Source organism: Pempheris klunzingeri, chromosome 5, assembly GCF_042242105.1.
Source record: "Pempheris klunzingeri isolate RE-2024b chromosome 5, fPemKlu1.hap1, whole genome shotgun sequence".
Classification (NCBI taxonomy): domain Eukaryota; kingdom Metazoa; phylum Chordata; class Actinopteri; order Acropomatiformes; family Pempheridae; genus Pempheris; species Pempheris klunzingeri.
This window is the reverse complement of record NC_092016.1, coordinates 3351800-3373168: the sequence shown is the minus strand read 5'-3', so window position 1 is coordinate 3373168 and position 21369 is coordinate 3351800. Positions and strand designations below refer to the sequence as shown.

Here is a 21369-nt window from a genome sequence, read left to right as displayed (position 1 = left end):
GCTACTAAATGGACCTTGTGGTGAGATTATTTTGTCAACAGTAGTTATGTGGGGACAGTATGAGATAATGGAGTGCAAACATGACATCTGATCTGATCCCTGGGCCTCAGCAGGCTCTGCAGCAGCTGTAAAAATGAGGTCTGCAGCAGCGCTAAGTCTCTTTGGAGCGGATTAGCTACTGAATGGCTGGTTTTAACTCTGCTGACCGGATGCTGGAAACTGAGATGTGAGGACAGACATAGCCAGTTTCTGAGAAATGCCATGCAGCGAGTGCAGCTGATGCGGTAACCGCTTATCAGCCCCAATCTGAGGTGAGTTTATGTAAAGTCATCTGAAGATTAAGGCCAGTGGGGGACTATCTCCCTCTTGTCTTTTAGTTCAGCAGATTAGAGGCACAGCTTGAATGCCTGACTTCAGATTTCTAATGAATCGTTGTGGCGTGACTGCTGCTGGCTGTGTGTGGGGGGGGGGGAGCAGGAGCACTGTTAATGAGGCCCCACACAGCAGGGGGCCGTCCAGACAGAGAGATTCATTTAATTAACAGGGACCCCAGAGAGACATTTCATAGGGGACAGTCCTTTGCAGCACTCCTAGTGGGCAAATATCAACACTAACAGGGAGTTTCTCTGCCCAGCTTCATGTGTGGAGGTGAGCTGTGGTGTCTGAGCTGTTTGCTTTCTTTAGTTTGCAAAGACAAGGTGCAAAAACACAACAACACTGGACTAAAACCATAAAGCACAACAAAGCTGAACAAAGTTTGGTGGCAGTGCACCAGAAAAGAAGACTGCCGGCTAGTAAACATCAAATAAACTGATTATTAATGATCAGCTTTGCACGAGTTATTGGTCAGAAACTCCCTTGTTTGTCCCCTGACTGTTGTGCAGGTCAAAGCTCTGAACGCCGACACTGGACGGCCTTTCTCCTTCAGGAGGAGACAACAAAAGGTCTTAAAGCAGGTTGCTGCAGCTTTAGAGACGCCGATATAGCACAGCTGAGTCCGTCCTGGCCCAGGGCACTGAAAATAGATCTCTAGATCAACTGACTCTGGAGGCTGCGGTCTTTGGCGAGAAGCCAGCGATGAGCTGTAATGTGCTGCGAGCTGAGCTGGTTGGAGATTAGCGCCTGAATCAGCTATCGGATGAAACAGAGCTTCCTAAAAAAACCAAAACAAAAGAAAGGACACTTTCGTTTCCTCAAAACCAGCCTCCACATCGCCGCTCTGCTTCAACATTTTCTAATCTTATAACAGTTCCAATTCTGAAAGACAACATGTAAATGTGTAACCAGCTGTTTTTGTCCTTCTGCATGTTTACTGAAAACTTCACACCGAACTAGTTAAACATGTGACAGACATACACGTGTACACACCCTGCAGCCATATCTGTTACGAGTAAAACAAACAGAAAACACCTGCTTAGATAACAAGTTTTATTGTTTTTCCCCCCCAAAAAACCAAAATTTCCAAAGTATACAAGTGTGGATTGTCATTGAATGGTTGCTAACTATGTCACTGAGAACAAAAAAAATAGACCCCTAAACTATCACAGTAAACATCTGAGAAATATACATACATAAAAATATACCTCTGAGAAAACTCTTATATCGACATGTTCTAAAACAGCTTATAGTCGGGGCTCAATCAGTAGCAATGAAGACTCGTATGATCTGAACACATGCAGAAGAAAAAGGCCCCCACCCCATCCCAACACCAACATGGAACAGACTACGCTCATGTTTCTCTGAGGTGTTACAGGTAGTATGGCTGGCATTGGGAATGTAGGTTAATATTGCTTTACACACCATACTAAATCGAGATTAGCTGAAATTTGGAAAGCGAGATGATTTGAATCAACAGCATGTGACTGACAGAGTGGATTCTTTGGCGTTTTTGTTTTCCCTCGAAACTTTTTTTTAAAAAAACAGACTGCACAGAATTGCTCCTGTGTTTTTACCCTAATTGCATATATGGTAATCACCTGAAGAGCTCCTGCTGTAGCCCTCATTTCCTCACGTGCACAAATCTGAATCTGTACGGGATGAACCACGGGACACATTCCTCAGTAAGACTTAAGAGTAAAAAAAAAAATATGAACATTGCACGCTCCTCTTTAGGCACAAAAAGCCCCGTTTCAAATCGAGCTTGTAGCTGGTGTGGGACTGTACTTCACCAGTTTAAACCTCTCATCGCTTCCAGAAACATCCCCATTACAACAGATTGTCTTTTCCCCCTTAAGTTGCTTCTCTTTCTTGATTGTCACACAGATGACAGCTGGACATATTGTTAAAGTTCTCAGTTATATTTGTCCACAGTGGTCTTATATTGTATTATTTTTACATTTTCATTACAATAGAATGTGTTTGTTGTGTTGTACAGAACAAGCAGACGACAGAATGGGAAATAAATCTCTCTGAAAAAAGGTGTTGGAGATTCTGGAAACACCTTCAGACCAGCGGTAGGTTTTTCACTTATTAACTTTTGGAGAAAAGAAGCAGCTCAGCTGTCGGACTGTAATAGAAACACATGAGAGGCACAAACTGGGGCTGAAGCTTCACAAACACAGGTGAAGCTTCTCCTGACCATTTTACACCAAATGTTATTCAGCTCATGATCCGTTTCGGTGTGACGTGCCACAGTGCCGCCCGCTGCCCTCCTCTCCTCTCCAGCTCATCGATAACTCACACGTCAGCTCGACGGGCCGGTTGTTGCCACACAGAGGAGGAAGAGGAGGAAGAGGGAAGGCATTTACCTCAGCCAGCTGGCAGCTACTCTGTTGCGACATTCAACATACAGGCTGCTTCTCGGTTTTATTTTTTTGACACGTCTGGAGAGACTAACGGGGTATTTCCACATTTGTGGTTGGATAGTTTTGGGCAGATTGGAGCTACTAAAAAAAAAAAAAAAAAACCCGGAGTGAGTGACGTGCTGGAATGATGCCTTGACATATAATCAGGAAGAAGTGTAAAGAAACGTTTACATGTGCTTTAACGCTAAATGTAACAGATCAGGCTTCCACCCATCTATATCATAAACCAAACAACGTTTTATTGACCATACCAAACCCATTTTTTTTTTTTTTACCCCTAGCAACACCGCTTGCATGGTATACAGCACACCAAGACAAACCAAAGTCTTTCTTATAAAAGGTTGAAGCTGTCAGAGGAGAGATATGCTGGATTTTAATGTAAAACACCACCTTCTCCTGGTTGTTTGTCTTGTCGATGGCAGCACAGACTAACAATGCAGCCGGGAGAGGAATCACAAAGCAGGAAACATTTTAAAAAAAACGAAATCCCACGATGCATGTGATGACTTAGTTCAAACTACGCCGCTCCCAGTTTCTCCAATGTGTCGTTATCCTCTGGGAGAAAGGGGAAGGAGGGAGTGTCTGCATCACATAGGAATCCCACCGCTCCCCAAAACCTCCTTAAATCACAAGTCTATTAGAAAACAACAAAAAAAAAAGGTGAGGTTGCACCTCGAGGTGGGTTCTACTGCCTGAGTAAGAAAACGGGCAGAAGGTGTGTTGATTTGGGGGAGTGGAGGGAGAGAGGGAGGGAGGGAGGGAGGGAGGCGGTCACGGGTGGGAGAGGGAGGTGTCAGGAGACGGTGTAGCAGTCACTCCTCGTCTGAGCTGCTGCTGTCCAGAGAGTAGACCATGAAGGCCAGATCGGGCCGGGCCGGTACCATGGGGTTGCCCGGCTTCACCATCTCAAAGCCCATGTAGTGGAACGTCTTGATGATGGACGCTGGGGAGGAAACAAGAGGAAGGTCAGAGGCTCTGCTGGAGCCTGGAGAAGTCAGACCTGCTGCTGGGGAATTCACACTACACAAGTCCAATATAAGCTCAGGTATGAACACGCTTGTTTTTATGATACGCTGTCACTAATGGTTTAACCTGAGCTTGTGTAACGATGCGTTTTACCCATTTTTTAAATGAGTTTCATTTATTATGCCGTCTGCGTTCGGTGTTTCACCTAGCTGCTAGGCAAATTTCTCTTTGAAGATAATTATGTTAAGTAGAACCTGATAACTTGTGGTTTCAGGTGGAGTAATGCTCCGGAGCAGCCGGAAGCATTGGGCAGCTTCCAGACTCTTCTTGTCACAGTAAAGTTAGAACCCGCCGCTACGTCAAACCTGAGCTGAGCCACCGCTCTGTGGGTGGAGATGAGGAGGAGGAGGAGGGATAAACTGATGGTCGTCGAATAGTTCAAGCACACAACCGTGTATTTGCTAACTTTGGAGACAGCCGTTTACCCTCCTTCCACTCTTCATGCTAATGTGCGTCAACATGTATTATAGAGGTCTGCTCAGCTAGCAGGGACCCAGCAACAAAGATCTGCCCCAGAGCTCAAGTAAGAAATCATTACTATTGAGCGGCACTCTGTTTAAAAAAGGTCCTCATAATTTCAAATCAATTATTGTTGTGTTTGGAGGTTTGTTTCTCACAACCTTTTTTTTAAATTTTTTTCTATTAAGTGAAAAGTGAAAAGAGCTCTTACATCGATCCTCTCTGTTTTTATGGAACCACAGGAACACGTAGTTAACTTTGAGCTTCTCTTCTGCAAACTCGAGCAGCGCAGTTAGCCTGTGGAGGACATGAACAGAGAGAGAGAGAGAGAGAGAGAGACAGAGAGAGAGAGACAGAGAGAGAGAGAGAGAGCCGGTGAACGAGGGGAGAGGTGATGACGCACACCAAGATTTTTCTTTTTTCTTTTTTCCCCCCTCTTTACATAAGCGCTGCAACTTTACATAATAATGCAGTGGCAGCTGGGAAGCTGGCTGCTCAAACGAGTGGCTCTGTGCCCGCAGCAGGCAAGGTTACTCTGTCCTGGCATTGATTCTAGCCCAACACTGAGTCAGGCAATGAAAGCAGAAACCTATTGGCATCCATTTTAATGTGAGACGCACTTAAAACGTGATGCAAACAGCCCGTCCGTGTGCAGACTTCCACTAAACTGCTCCGTCAGACAGGATTTGACAAAGTTATTTCCATTTTAATAGTTAATTTCTGACACTGGGGGGTAAAACAGTAAACAGAACCACTGATCGAGTTCTGTGAAACATATTTTGCACTCGAGCCACAACTAAATAAATATCATTAATCAATAATAATCCTCAAAATATTAACTTGCTTGTGGGCTTGAGAGGTGGCTCTAAAAACACAGCAGCTTTAGTGACATTCATAGCAGTTAAAATTGATTCGCCCATATTGGCCAGACGGCAAACAAACAACTTATCAAAGCTTTAAAAATATTCCTAATTTTTCACCTTCCCCCCTTTAGTGTCAGGAATAATAATAAACAGTGTTTCAGCACGGCCTTACCCCTCCTTGCTCCCCTCCACCAGCGGCCCAGCAGGGATCTCCAGGAAGAGGCTGTCTTCTGATAGAGCCGTATCCCAGGAGGCCGAGCGGCGCTCACTCAGTTGGTAGTGGAAGCGAAGAAGAGAGGGGTTGACTGGAGCAGCCTGTGTCACTGTCAACTTATCATCCTGGATCAGCACAGGTGGGACAGAAGACAAACACTATCGATTAATTTCATTCTTCAGCAACAGTCATAAGAGTTTAAGGCTCTGGGCCAGAATTTAACCACACAGATGTGAGCTGTAGTCACACTTGAGTGAATGAAACTGGATTTTATCTCCTTCTCAACTGATCACACCTCAGCAGGCCGACTGTCCCCACCCACTAAAAACCTCCACCACTGTTTTCTCCTCCAGCTCCCAGAAACACAAAGAACACTGAAGGTGAGATGAAGCAAAACATGAGGCTGAAAACAGCTGCAGTCGCCATGTTTAGTGTTTTAAACATTAAAACATGTAGATCTACCCTAATAGGACCTCCAGTAATAACATGGGACCTTTAATTGTCCAGTGTGCTAGTATACTGGACATGGGGAGCGACAGCAGGTTAAAGTTTTCAGTGTTTGAGTGTTTACATTCAAATCAGAGACCTTGTTGTTACCCATGACACCCCTGGGCGCTTTCACCTTTAAAAACCAGATAGCAGAATAAAATCATTGCGAATGCAGCGAGCCGTCTGCATCTGAGAGCAGCTGTGAAGTGACACGAGTCACAGAGAAAGTAATGGTGAAAGTAAAGGGTGTCGAGAAGAAGCAGCAGCAAAAGAGTCCCGTCCTGAAACGTCGGCCTTCATTCACAAAATGAATGAATGTGTATTTCGTCAGGCGTATAATTTTGTGCTTCTAACGAGCGTTGTGTCAAAAGCAGCGATGTATGTGATTTAAATGCGTTGCCTGTTTATTTGGTACATGATTTTACTTCCTGTATCCATAATTGTGGTGGTTTGATTGCTACGAAACGTCTGTTCAGCACTCATGCCTCATCAGATCCAGTGAACACAGTGTTGTGTGTAAACACTGAACCAGACCAGTAAATCAAGTCGCACCACGTTACAGAACGTCCACGTCTCCGACGGTAAATAAAAACCGTGTGAACGTATGAGACAGTCTGTGCCGAGTTGTGATCGAACCTGATGAAGCGCGAGGGCACATGAGGATGTTAATATGACAGTTGTGACTGATCTGTCTGATCCTAAATCTCTAATCCCCAGGGACAGTCGGTCACGTGTCCGGGGTACAATTTGACACACACACACACAGCTGAGAGGGGATGTGGATGTTTTGCAAATTACAGAAAAGGGAACAGAAAAAAGTATTTTACCATCTGATGTTCAGGCTACATGAATAAACTCTTTATGTTATAAAATCTGAGCCCACCAAGAGGAAACCAAGTGAATGAATGAATGACTGAATTAAATCAGCAGGTGCAGCTGATGAGTAGGAACAGATTAAAGGATTTTTAAGCTTTAAAAACGTAAAATGAGGGTACAACTCATTAGCAAGGTGTTCCTGTGTTTAGAGCACCGAGTCCCTGTGGGATGAAGTGCTTAACAATTATTACCTAAAAGAACTTTTTTCCCTCCCAGTCATCAAAATATTTAACTCTCTGGTATTTTAAAGGCTTTTTATTTTAGGATAATTCAGTTCGGGGTCAAAAGTTTACTTTGTCCACTTCTCTTTTAATTACATTTAATGTCTTGGTTTAAATTAAAATACAGAGGGTACTGCCACCGATTTCACAAATCAATTCAAAATCGATTCAGTTAGGGATATACACATTATTTACTTTATCTATTTTATAGTATTTATATTGTAAAATCTTGTTTTCTTTCATCTGTAATTCTCTTATTGTGATAATGTTGTTAAAATCTTGTTTTCTTTTATATCCTAATCTTATATTCTACTTCATCTGTTATTTTATCATTCATATAATTCTGGTCTACACCTGTTCTGTCTCACCTGTGATGCACTTTGAGCTGCACTAACCTGGATGAAAGGTGATGAAATACAGTTTGATTGATTGATTGATTGATTGATTGAGGGACTGCAACTGAAAGATCGTGAGGCCATGTGAGACTTAAAGCTTCACACTCCCACGTGAAGAGAGGATTTAAAGATCGTTCTGTGGATTTTATTAATCAATATTCGGTCATTAAAATGAAGATCTATTTGAGACCAACTATTAAGGAGATAATTATGGTCCAGATATTTTCCTGTAAACTCAAAACCACCACAACTTTCCCTCTGTTTCATAGTAAGCAGTGCTTTACATTATAGGTTCAGATTGCTGTTATGGGTTTGTCACATAGTTTTTCTTTTTTCTGTGTTGATGTGTGTGTGGAGTTCAGGGCCGTCACCTTGTGTAGTAGCACTCCGAAAGAGTGATCCCTGACAGTCCCTCGCCCACCCGGGATCTTCAGCTGTGGGTGAGGGGCATCAGGAGCACCACAGAGGCCCCGGAGACTGAGGGATGGAGCTGGGCAGCCGAGACCCCGCTAACCAGGAACTGGAGGGAGGGAGGGAGGAAGATGAAGGGGGTTAGTGTCTCACACTGTCTCACTGGATCTCATCTTCAGTCCTGTACTTGCTCCACTGAAGGAAAATAAAATGTTCCACACATGCAGAGCCTCTCTTTTCCTACAGTCTTCTTTAGAAGTAACATTACAGGATCTCACCAACATCCCTAAACTCTGCACTTCTTAGTATTACTGATTAAAACTGTAACAGCAGTGACAACAACACTAAAGAAACACATTTTAATCTCAATCAGACGGTTTTTGCCAACAAAAATCAACTTATACCAGCGTTAGATGCAAATAAACTCCACTTCAAAGATTCATTAACTGATTAAAAGTAACATATATTAAATAGAGACAGGCCTCTCGAGGTTCACAGTGACTGTATTTCCTAAGACGCTTGAATGAAGAGCTGCGCACACAAACTAGCAGCTGCTCTGCTCTGTTGGAGTCGGCTGCTTCCAAAAGCTATTTATTGACCGTCCTGCCACAAATAAGACAAGGAAAGTAGGTTGTAAACACTATATGTTTAATGGGGAAAGAAACGCACTCGACATGTTTGTTAGACTTGCTGAACTCGCACGGTGTGTTTTGGTGAGAGATTCTTCATGTTAAGAGAACTTTTTGTCCACGGGGTAACTTTAAGTCAAACAGACAGAACTGAAACTGAAACTCATGATGAGTAATCCCGCTCAGCTACTGATGTAACCCTCTAAGCTTGTTACCTCACTTCAGCTTCATTAAGCGTGTCCCCGTAATTAGCAAATAAAAAAAGTACAGTGCCTGTGGCAACATGCCCCCGCCTCCGCAGTGAGGAGGACGGCCAGAGGGCTTCAACACGACCACTCTGTTGTTGGATCCCTTTATGTGATTTGCATGTTTCCAACTGCGCAGCCAAACATCTATCCCAACACGTGCAGGGACAAAGTGTACAAACTGCTCCTGTTTGCACAATATAGCTCATCGTCAGTCTGCAGGTCAGTGGCCCTCAGACGTGTTGGTCCAGTTAGTCGGCTCTATTTACATTCAAACAAGCCTGCGTCCACAATTCAGACTAATTAAACTCACAATACATAAACTAACAATCACATCTAGGCCGTTTGTTGATGACGAGGCTACCGGACAGTCAAAATTTAAGCCTGTGATTTATAACATCATTCAAAGTGGTCCTGAGCAGCCGCGCATGTGATGGAAGGCATGTATCACAAACAAGCACATGATCTGTAAACACCTCTGCAAATAGCTTGCAGGGCTGTCGGGAACAAGCATCTTCGGCGTTTTGAGTTACAGCCGTGAATCTCAAACCAGACGGGATGGCAGCCGGCCGGCGCTGCCAGACGGGCCTGGACTTGAGGGCTGGGGATTCTCATTATGTCATGTTTTGGCCGTTCAGAGGAGCAAATATCCTCCACAGTCTTTGCTTCAGGTTCATCCCTGAGAGACTCCTGCGCATTTATCAAAACCTGACGGTTCACACGTTCTTCCATCTGAAGCTGCACCTGCTCGGCCAACCTGTTTTGAGAGGGAATATCGGTGCAGCCGCAGAACAACATCAGCTGTGCGAAGAGGGAGGAGGAGCTGTGCCAATGTCCCTGCAGACCAGACAGTTAACCTGGACGACCTGATCTGCATAGCGACCAGCCAAGAGAGGGAGCGATGGAAAACAAGGCTCATTATGCCAAGCCTTTTCACCTCAGCCACACACACCCTTTCCCTGCCTCATCACGCCTTTGGTGCTAAAATATGCAGAGGTGACGCATTCAGATTCAGATTCGCTGCAGGTCTGGCATCTTGTTATTTTGGTGCCCGACACCTGCAGCTTATTCTGCTACTTCACACACACACACACACACACACACACACACTTGTATTTCACACACTACTCAAGTAAAACCAGCAGTTCTACAACAAACAGTTTATCAGCCATTAAAGGAAAATTAATTGGCAACTACTTTGACAATCCATAAAAGCAAAAATGGCAAACATCTGACGTCTCCTGGTTCTCTAACGTGAGAAACTGCTGCTTTACTTGATCTGACATTATAGCAAATTAAAATATTTTGCGGCCTGGACTGATGCCTGAACAAATCAAGACATTTGATAACGTCACGTGTTTTATAACGCTGCTTTGTATTTTTTGTAACAGGAGAAAATCATCTGCAGATTAATTGTTAAATATAATTGCTAGTTGCAGCCTTAAAAAGCCCTGCATCCTGCAAGTCTCATCAGCTTTACACTATTATTACAGCTAGTTTCACCTACTTAATAAACTTTTGAGGAGTTTAATCTCTAACAACGCATTAGGTTTTATGAACTCATCTTAAGTTTTGTGTGTAAAATATTAATCAGCAAACAAACCAGTAACTACAGCTGTTAGATAAATGTAGTAAATTTGTAAAAAGCACAATATTTCCACGTGAACTGTCATAAATGGAAATGCTTAAAGCACAAGTGCATTCAAATTGAATTGAAGTGAAGTAAATGTACTTTGTTACATCCCACTATTGAGTTACTGTAAACACATAAATAAAGAATAGAGTCACAGGGCAGCAGCTAGAAGTTATTTCTCTCCATGTCTTCCTCAGAGACAAACTAAAGCAGACTGTTTTGGGGACAACAGGTAGGACGCAGATGGAGGAACAGATACAAGCAGGCTCGCCAAGATGTCAAGAGGACTGCTCCTCTTTTTCCATCCTCCCTTTCAGAGTCAGACAGAAGAGCCTGTCCTTGATGGAAATGCCAGCTTGTTTTGAAAGGCAACACGTTCGTCCTCTGACATTTCAGCCTCACTCCAAGCAGCCGCCCCTCCCTCCCTCCCTCCCTCCCCACGTCTCACGATGCCACTCCAGCTGGAGAGCGGCAGCCCTTAGCTCCCCCAATAGGTCACGAGGTCACCCTAAAAACAGAATATAGGTTAGGTTTTTAAAGAGGGTCGACTTGATGTGCGAAACTCAACGTGAAGGCAGCGCCCGCTCACAAGCCTGGGCTGCATTAATATACCGGTGAGGATTTAATCATCTGTGTGTTGCAGCGAGAGACTCGGATGCCAAGTGCGTCATTCTCCAATAGCGCCAAGCCATGGCATGTGTGTGTGTGTGCTTTTTTATGAAAGAGGAACATTTTTTTCATTTCTGAGGATGAACGCCTCCACTGCCAGTTCACTCTTCCTGAGCTGCGAGTTTGTTTTGAGAACTGATTCAGGTGAATTGTTTCAGGGGGCGAACGGCCCGGCTTGGCCAGCAGCTGAGGCAGAGATTGGGCGACAGCCAAGAAACACACGATTCAACCAAAACAGGAAGCGCTCCGGCAGGTCCTCCAAGAAGGCCGAAACACACCTAACCAACATCTAATTACCAGCTTAGTAATGGAAAAGGACTCAGCTTAAATCCACAATGTCAACATAAACGAGCTTTTTAGCCCCTGAAAAAGCCTGAAACGACACTGTGGTGAGACACAAACAACACATTTCTGAATGCAGGAAAATAAACAGGAGAGCCCTCAGACCTCCTCCGACCCCTGAACGTTTGGCAGAGCAGCGCGTCGGAAAAGATGTCGAGACAGAAACAGGAAAGGCCCACGTGCTCTGAAACCCGAGAGTGGGCGTACGTATCGCTGTTGAAACCTGTTGTTCTGACCTCTGGACTCAAACGGTGGCGGTGAACGGCCGGCCAGACACACAGACGACAACAAAAACCACCACATTAGTGTGAATAACCAGAGCAGGACAGTGCAGGATATTCAAATAAGTCAAGAAAATAAGTCAAGTGTTGCTGCATTTACACACGTCCCTCTTTGTTAATCTGGAACTTTGCAAGCAGAATCAATATTGACACAACCAGCCAAAGATCATCACAGTAATCTTGACATTGGTGTTCATGAACATGTTGGTAGATAACAACTTGCAGCACATAAATACAAAGAATATGTTCGAGGTATTTACTCGTTTGTTCACCATCTTAGTTTTGCTTGATAGCATGCTAACGTCTAAAGATTAGCACTAAACACAAAGTACAGCTAAGGACGATGGGAACGCCATTAGTTTGATATCATTATTAGTTTTACCCAACTACAACTACTACAACAACAACTGCTACTACTACTGCTGCAAGTCATACACCAATGGGATCACCGGCATTGTCACCTGCTAATCATCACCCGCCCCTAATAAATACACAGCACTTAAAACCCCAAATGTCCACCTCACACAGGCGCTAGAGGAAAAGACAGCAGTCTGTCCAACAGCTATGAGATGTTTCAGTCTAATACAAAGTGGGAACCACAACAACAACCACCTTGAAAATCTGGTATCAGTGAAAAAAAGTCTTAAGACTATAATATTTTACATTTCCAGCAGCTGTTTGGGCTGAACCAAAGAACTGGTGTGGTATAATGAACAGGCTTAAACAGACTTTAAAAAAAAAGTACATTAAAAGTGTATTATGTATTTTTTTAAAAGCAGAAAATCCAAGTAAACAGGTAACATGAAACTGAGCCTGTCTGGGAAGTGCAAAACCAAAGATGTGAGAAAGAAGGATGATTAAATCACAAACAGCTTCATACCGATCATAAACCTCACAAACTGTACAACACTAACTGCAGCATTTGTGCCAACCAAAATACAGGTAACGTTTGGTCTGTGGAATCCAGCATCGGTTTACTTCATCACAGGCTCTGTCAGCACAAGACTAGTTTGGCAACCCGATTAAAAACACGTTGACACCAAACTGAGGGATGAGCCTCAACAGCAAAGCAACATCATAATAATTCTCCTTGTTACTAACGCAGCCTTAGAGCCTGTGTGTCTATTGGCATGTTGTGAAAACATTAGCTGTGGTAGGAAACGACGTCAAAGTATTCACCCGACAGCACAGAGGGCGTGTGTGCGGTGGCATTTGTGCACCATTAAATACCTGCGATGAAACTGGCACTGGTTCTCTTCAGTCTGTGTTCCTTTCAGAATGAGTGTATAATAGCATCAGGTCCAAGCAGGGCTGTGTGATATGACCACAATCTCATCCAGATAACAACACATGCCAGTATATAGCACATTTACTGTAAATACAAGGAGTTAAAGAGGTTATAAGTGCGAGTCTGTTGTGGGGACCAGTCTGCAGCCTAATTAGCAAAGTAAGGTTTTCTGGTCGTTAAAGGTGCACCTCTCTTTAGGAGGGAGCGAGGAGTGCTGCTCCTGATAAGAACCATGTTTATTTGCATTGCCCTCATGCTGATTTCCTGCCTACTGCGCCCAAGAACACACAGCGGCGTCCAAATGACGAAAAATACAACTGTAAAGAGTGTGACCAACGAAATAAACGATACCATGAATATTATAATATGAAGCGAATGAATGTTTTTCTATCGTCACACGACGTATATTGTCATATCGCACAGGTAGAAAATAAAGAAAAATCTATTGCTGATGTCTTTAAATGTCTTGTTTTGTCCCAATAAACAGTCTAAAATCTAAAAGATCTCGCTGCATGAGAGCAATGATTAAAGTAATTCATAAATTAAATATTAATTTTCTTAGTTTTAGTTTTTTAGTTTTGTCTAATTCTTGGGTTTTGGGCAAAACAATCAATTTCTATGTTAATTTGGGGAAATCATGATTTTCTTACTATTGTCTGATATTTTATGGACCAAGAAATTAATCAAGAAAATTAAAATTATGTAAAATTGATCTCTTTCTGCATGTGAAGGAGCCCCAGGCATTTTCTCCAGTGCGATGTGTTCACTTCAAGCCTGTGTGAAACTCTTTACTCACTTGTAGGTTCCCGCTAAAGGTCTGTATCACAGCCTTACCAGTTAACCATAACTGCTGATGGTGACGATACCAGAGCTCAGCCGAAACTGGCTGGCACGGCTTGAGTTTTGGTTTCGTTTCGGAAAAAAGTCAACCACACGCTGATCCAGAATCTTCCAGCAACCACGGAAGACATCAGTCCGCCACTTCAAGGGCCACTTACTTAGAAACCGCTGGATTAATCCAACCTGAGTGTGACTGAAATGCATCCCTGTGCACCTCACACACACACACACACACACACACACACAGATTTCATTGAGGTAAACTAGTGGAGGAGGGGGGGGTTATGCAACCAGGCTGATGTAGGCCAGTTGATGCCTTCAGCTGACACGGCCATAACAAGTCAGAGAGCTTATACAGTCACTGCTCTGGCTCACAGCATCAATGGAGCTCTCACTCTCTCCGTGTCAGATGATAAACCACAGAGGACAAAAAACAAGGCTTGAGCCTCAGTTTGTATGCAGAAAAAGAAAAACTCACAGGCTACAATTTATCCATGAATTGGCCCATAAAATTATTCACATAATCATCACTTCTGACATTAATAAAAAGCATGAGAGAGAGAGAGAGCGTGACACATAATGCTTTCAAACCACAGCGACACCAAATCCCTAAAGGTCTGCTATGGTGATACAGCAGGAGGAACGTCCTGTACGAAACGAAAACAGGCCAAAAATAAGGTCAAAGCAGCAGCAGCAGCATGTAAAGCGGTGCAAAAGAAAACCTCAGCAGAAGTGGAAGCAGGGACGCAACTAATTATCATAGTCATTATCTGTTAGTGTGTTGGTTTTTTGTTTTTTTTTAAGTTTAGAAGATGTCAGAAAGTAGTGAAAATGGCTCTCACAGTGTCCCACAGCACAGTGTGACTAATACATTTGTCTAATCGGATGATTTTAGGTCACCAGAGATGCATCGATATCAGCCCACATGCTGGCTGAAAACATTTAACGGTCCAAAACTCAAAGATATTCAAATTTAAAATGATAAAAAAAAAAACAGAAAAAACCTGCTAATTAATACATTAAAGAAGCTGAAACCAGCTAATGTTTGACATATTTGCTCAATAATCAACTTAAACGATTAATCAATAATAAAAATTGTTGCCAATTGATTCTCTGCCCATTATTCCACTAATTGGAAGGAGTGTGTTTTCTCCAGCGGGAGTTGAATTAATTTCTTTAGTGTTGAAACGATTTGTTGTTGAGTTGATCAACATTAAATTGCATTAAGTGTTTATCTTAAATTAATCATTAGACCTATTTATCAAGTAAAGATGTTTAATATTTCCCTTTTTCCGGTTTCACAGATGTAAAAGTCGGCCACTTTTCTCTATCTAATATATTAAAAATGTAAAATCTTTGGATGACATCCTTGAACTTTTGAAGGGCATTTCTTACCACTGTTAGCTACTTTTCAGACAAAACTATTAATAGACTAATCAATATAAAGGGTCAACAGATGAATCAATGGTGAGAGTAGATGTTTCCTGCAACAAACAACTTGGAAGAATCAATTCTTATAAAATAAAAAAAAAAAACTTTCTTATTTGGGATTTAAACTAGAAATGTGAAATAGATGATTGTCATTTTAAAAAAAAGGTGGTCTGGAGACTTTGCATCCATTATTACAGCACTGAAATTACTTTATTTCCCTGTTTTTGGTGAGAAAAGCATCAAATTTGGTGTAATGCATCCAACTTTGTGCCTGCAGAGACAATGATTCCCCAGTTTTGTGTGCTGGTGTCAGCCTGCAGACTGAAAATGAGCAGCTCCTGCTCTTGTCATGCATGTTTACAGCACCATAGCTATCAGTCTGCTCATTTCGCAGTTGTTTTCCTGCCGTTTGGCGAGCTAACTAGCTAAAAGTTAACTAAACTATCTTGACGAGTCAGTCAGGAAAAAAAAAAAACAACACAAACAAACATAACTTCCGTTTTTTTCTTGTCGATGTTTCTAGAAGAATAAATAAACTAACTTTAGCATCCTCCTACCTTTCTTCGGTGTTCAGCATGATAGCCTGGAGGAAACACGGATCTTTAGGTCCTTTCTGACAACTAAAACAGTTACTATTCAACAAAAACCCCACGGAAAAGTTCACCATCCGTAAACTAAGACACAACTGTGTTGCGGTAATGGGCTCTAGAGCCACTTATTTGCGGGAGAAGTCGCGTCGCTCCGCAGCAGCGAGTTTGTGGCTGCGGAGCTGCGCGGAGGGGTATTTATAGCCGGCGGTAGCAAGGCATCATGGGTAATCTACGTCATCGTTTTTTGTTTTTTTTTTCCCTAAACCACCTTAAGAAAGTAAACAAAGTGATAAAAAAGGCTAAAAATGACGAGTTTTAATATGATAATTATGTTTTGGCCTTTTTATGTGCAGTGTAGTGTTTCTTCATCAATCTTAATGGTAGTTTTTTTTAAATTACTGTAATATATTAAAATACAAACAGTACATTCATTCATTCAGAGCACTTACTTGGGGTTTATTTATCTAATCTTTATCTATTCAGGCAGTTTTATTGAGGTTAAGATTGAACCCTTCTTGTTACCTATCTTACTTTTTGTACTCATTTTTATTTTAATTTGTTAGCCACTATTTCTTTGCATCCACTTAGACACTTTACACTTTGTATTCTTATCACTAAACTTTCTGTAATTGCGTATATTGCTCTAATTTTTGTATTTGTATTCTGGCAAAATAATTTCACAGTCACACAATAAACAAGAATTAATGAAACAGTTACAAGAAGATAAGATATGATAAGATATGATGGGAGAGACTTTATATTATTTATTCCACTCCAGGGAAATTTAACTTGTTACAGCAACAGAGGAGACAGAAATAAAGTGTCTGTAGCAGAATTAGTGCAAAAATAGGGTATGTTACAAAATACAAAAATAAATGCAAATATAACAATGTGAGAGAGAAAAATAAATATACATGAAATATATACATGTGTGTATTGCACAGGATATTGCAAGTGTCGCAATAAGACACGCAAAATAATCGTGGATTGAATCGTAATCGGGCATTAAGGGGAATAGTTTGAGGGCAGACTGCAGTTCATCCCTTTTTTTTTAAAAAATAGAAGTGTGTTATAGCTGAATCCAGCTCTGCAAGCTTTACTGTGTACACGAGGGATATGTAAGGTTAAGTAGTCACAGGATTGGATTCTGTAGTTATTAGATTTAGATACAAGAAAAGCAATGAGGTAGTTTAGAAGCTTCAGCAGTAGATTTTGTGATAAAGCTTAGTGTCTGTTATGTTACAGTGAAATAATGAAGCACTTAATGTCATTTTCTACTTTAATTTAAGCACTTGGACACTTTTTCCACCACTGATGTTTCGGTTGAATGTTGTAGCTTAGAAAACATTTTCCACAGTGTTGTTGTTGTTGTTGTTGTAAGATATCCTTAAATAAGATGCTGTGGATTTAGTGTTTCTATTGTTCTTTTCCGTGAGGGACTGACCTGCTTTTACAGCTAAATCAGTGCTCTCCAGGATTAGCTGACTTGATGAGGTGTTCCTTACACAGACCCTCTTTTTTTAGCCAGTATAAGTACAGCCCAACCGTCTCAGAACAAATGCAGCATGCAACAAGCTCCTTCAGACCCTGAGGCCTAAAGTGAAGCTGTCTTCAACTACTAGGGCACTTTTTTAGCCTTCAGAACAGTAAACCCCTCTTTGTCTCTTAGTTGAATTCGAATCCATGGCCCCAAAATGCTATGGTTACTTGAAAATAAAACATTTTTCTCCTCTTTAAGTCCCTTATACCTCAAAGCCTCAAAGTAAAGCCTCATTGGATAATGCCTCAAGATGTAAATATTGTTCCTTTGCATTTTTAAGTATTGAATGAGACATCTCAGATAGATGCCTAAGATAAATAACTTATAATGTCAGTTCTCGGTCCAAAAAGAAGATTCTGTTGTTGGTGTTTTTGTGATGTGAGGCCAGAGTCGAATGAAGAAGATAAACTTCTGATGGTAAAAGAAACACTTGCAGGCTTAATATTATCTGAAAGATCCCCCAAAACTGCTCCAAGGTCCTGCAGTATGGTTGACTTTCACCTCTGACCCCTCTCAGGTAAAACCCGTGCAGCGACTGACGTGAACCACAAAGGAAAAACCAGCTTTACAAGCCTCCTGTTCTTCCTCTTAAACTGTCCATCTGTCAACTTTCAGCCCTGACTCCCTGCTCGAATCTGAACATAGACCCAGTTATGTAAGGAGGAATGGAAAAGAGCCCCTGTGCCAAACAGATTAGCAGATTAGTAACAAGATAGCAGCCCAGCTACTTGATCCTGGCACATCACAGCAGAAATGTTGGCGGTCCATCTCGCCTGGCTAAGCAGGGGACACAGGCGGGGGGGGGGGTCATCGCCATGCACCTGCCAGCCTCCTTGAAACAGCACCTTCATGATGTAAGAACGAGTGAAACCTGTCGAGGGAGTCTGTGTTGTGTAAATGAAGGTAGAGTCAAAGGTGTCATGGATGACTTACAGCAAGTTTAATAAGCTTCACGGATCATGTTTATTTCCAGTATTCACGTCAGGAGAGGACGAGAAGCAAACAAAAGGACAAACTACACAACAGGGGATGTACAGACTGGATGTGGGAGGAGGAAACGAGGGTCATTTGTTCAGAAGATTAGAGAGAGACTTTTGGTGCAGCTTCAGCAAGTTTAAAAACTTTTGACAAAAGTAGAAACTAGTAACTAGCAGAGACCCCGAATTCCTGAAAAGATTATTTTTCATCTTGTTGCACACAGTAATAAATGTGTGTGTGCAAATTATTCTACGCCATTGTGCATAGCGAGTACTTTTACTCTTCATACTTTAAGTGCATTATGTGGAAAATACTTTTACTGAAGTTAAAATTTCTCATATTCAATTCAGATCTTCACCACAACAGAGAAGACATCTACATCTCACATTTACCTCGTCCTATGATGACAGAATAAACACCATAACATAGAACATGAGCTTAGAAAAACATGTTAAAGGGCACTTTGGAAGGAATTTGACAGTCGTGTTATAAACGTCATAGACGTGTTATGGAGGAATGATTTGAGAGTGTTAAACGAGCTCATTAACAGGTTCACACTAGAATGAGACAAGAGGACTGGTGACCTATTTCTGCTCCAGGAGAGACTCTATGGGACGTTTTTGATCCAGTCACACTGAGACTGCAAACAAATAATGAGGCCGAGGTCAAATTCTTGGCCTCATTATTCGTGCAAATGCAAAGAAATATGCTGAGGCGTTGTTTCCTTACTGCCCTATATGTGTTGTGGTCAGTTTCCTCATGAGTGAAGTGAAGTGTAATGTTTCATTCAAGTATCATTCAAGTTTTTCTGAAATAAATATGCCACATACCACATACCATGACTTTTTCCACTGCTTATCAAGTCATTAGTAATCATTCATCAGTAAACTGGCTACAAAACTGCATCGTAAAACAGACAAACTGTAAAATAAAAATGATTTTCTTCTGTGTGCAGCAGATGTGAAGCAGCAGCAGACAAAAAGCAATCTGAGCTCGGGCTGAAGCTCAGGTGAACACTGAGCATCTTAGTTTCCAGGACAAACTGTCCCCCGGCTGCCCCTCGTGAACCCCAGCGCAGCGTCACAGCGTCGCACATGAGATGCTGGCTGAAAAACAACACATCTCTCACGTTTCAACCCGTCACCTGCGTGCTGTTCGAGACCAACACCGCTGACCTGGTATTTCGTTTTGTCCGCCGAGCGAGCTCCTCACACCAAAGAGGACAAAAGGCAGATCGTGTGAACGGCAGGGGACACTTTATCTCTGCTGTGAGGATGAAATATTCAGCACAGGCTCGGTGGGGGAAGAGTCGTGGAACACAGGTGTCCTCTTGTTGTCGCCAGATGTTTATGTTTAATAACAGAAATTTGTCTGGAGGCGTCAAGCGGCCTGACGGATGTGTAAAACAGAGCATGTGTCCGGTCATCTATCATGCAAATAATGCAATTTTCTATGTGAACATGCATCTGACTCACTCATATTCTTATGTACGTGATTTCTCAGTTAACATGTGAAGTGTAGTGACGTGCACTCGACGAAAACTACATCCACACTGCAGGCCATCGCTGTCTAGTCAGAGTGCTTTTCCTCGATTGCAGTAATTAGTTTATCTGGATGTCCAAAGTTATTTGGAGACCGTTTGAATGAATTTCAAGACTTTCCTAACCTCCTAGTGAACATAGTCTGCTTGGGAAAATACCAAAAAAGACAAGTTATGCAGCCGCCTCACTTAGATTCAAGTTCAAGGAGTCTTTTGCCTCCTTGAGTTTGACTTTGAGGCTCTTGACCAAGGCTGCAGGTCAGCAGAGCAAAACATGAGTTTTGAAGTATTGAGCGTTTATTTTCTGATGACATAATAGACTAGACTTTCTCTTTCAACCTCAGTCTGCCCAACAGTTTTCTGTACAGCTAGAATAAGAAATACTGTCCCTCCTCTCATCCTGTCATCAGGGTACTTCTAGCTGAAATGGTTACGGCCTTCGACTGTGTGCTTCTTCTTCTTCTTCTGTTCTTACATGAGAAATTAAAGACAACAGGTTGTTTTCCCTGTTGATAAACACTTTATCACCGTGTAACTAACCAACCAATCGACGTGTTATTTTTGAATTAACAGTCTAATAAAGGCCTCATCTTGACAAATAGAAATAGACAAATGACAATATAGACACTAATTCATTATCGTAAACAACAAGATGTTCTCGCGTCTGATCTGGATCAAGGGAGAAAAAAACAGCTTAAGGACATTTAAACTGTTTATTTGGGCTCACGAAAACACAAAATCAGCAAGCCAAGTGAATGAATGCACACAATAAAAGTATAACAGTACAGGTGCATCCTATAGGGTCTCATTAATTAATCAGCACTGAATTACCTGAAGGTTTATGATGATTGGATTTACAGGTCCAATATGTTAGCTGTGATGAGCTTAGACATTATCTCCAACGTCCACTGACTGTAATACCCATCTTATGCGTCATTACCACTTAATTCCTATAACACCTGAACCTATGGGGACAAAAAGTGTTGTTCTCCCCTCATTCTGGTGCCTCTGCTGCAGGCATGAACACACATACATTCACTGAAATACTTCTATTTATATATAGGAACTTGATCTCACCGTGCAGCCTGCAGGTGCACTTCTTCAGGTCAGATCAGATTGTGGAAAACATCTCACCCCTGCTGAAAATAAACAGATCATATTTCCCTCTATATATTGTGTGTAAAAAAAAAAACATATGTGTTACATAGAAGGGAAAACATCAGAAGTGGGACACTAACTTCTGAATGCACCTGTCTTCAGGTTTCATGCTTGTAGCGAAAACTGTCTGTATTACAAAACATGAGAAAGAAAAGAAGAAAAATGAAAATGTGTTTGTGTAAGTTTTGTGTATCTGCTGCTGTGTGTGATGCATCTAAAATAATGTTCCCGCTAAAAACTGGGTTCTTGTAACGTGCAGAGAAGAATTGGAGCAACTGTGAGTTTGGATCAGAGCAGCCAGTCACTCTTTGCCAAAGTTTGAGTGGAAATTACGATGATGACAGTAATTGTTGTGGGTGAGGCCCTCGTCGACAATGGAGCCGAGCGTGCGGGCGTTCATGGGAAGGAGAAGTTGTCCGTTTTTGCTCCTCAGATGTTTTGAGATTG

At 42.0% G+C, this 21369-nt stretch overlaps 1 protein-coding gene across 1 annotated transcript; it reads right to left on the bottom strand.

The window, feature by feature from the left end:
• Window positions 1-1413: 1413 nt before the first annotated feature.
• On the bottom strand, window positions 1414-15845 carry oaz2a (ornithine decarboxylase antizyme 2a). The gene is given in 6 exon segments (XM_070831327.1): window positions 1414-3747; window positions 4501-4586; window positions 5325-5491; window positions 7719-7799; window positions 7801-7867; window positions 15674-15845. Coding segments are annotated over 6 exon segments (642 nt in total). The 5' UTR covers window positions 15784-15845; the 3' UTR covers window positions 1414-3616.
• Between the last annotated feature and the right edge of the window lie 5524 nt (window positions 15846-21369).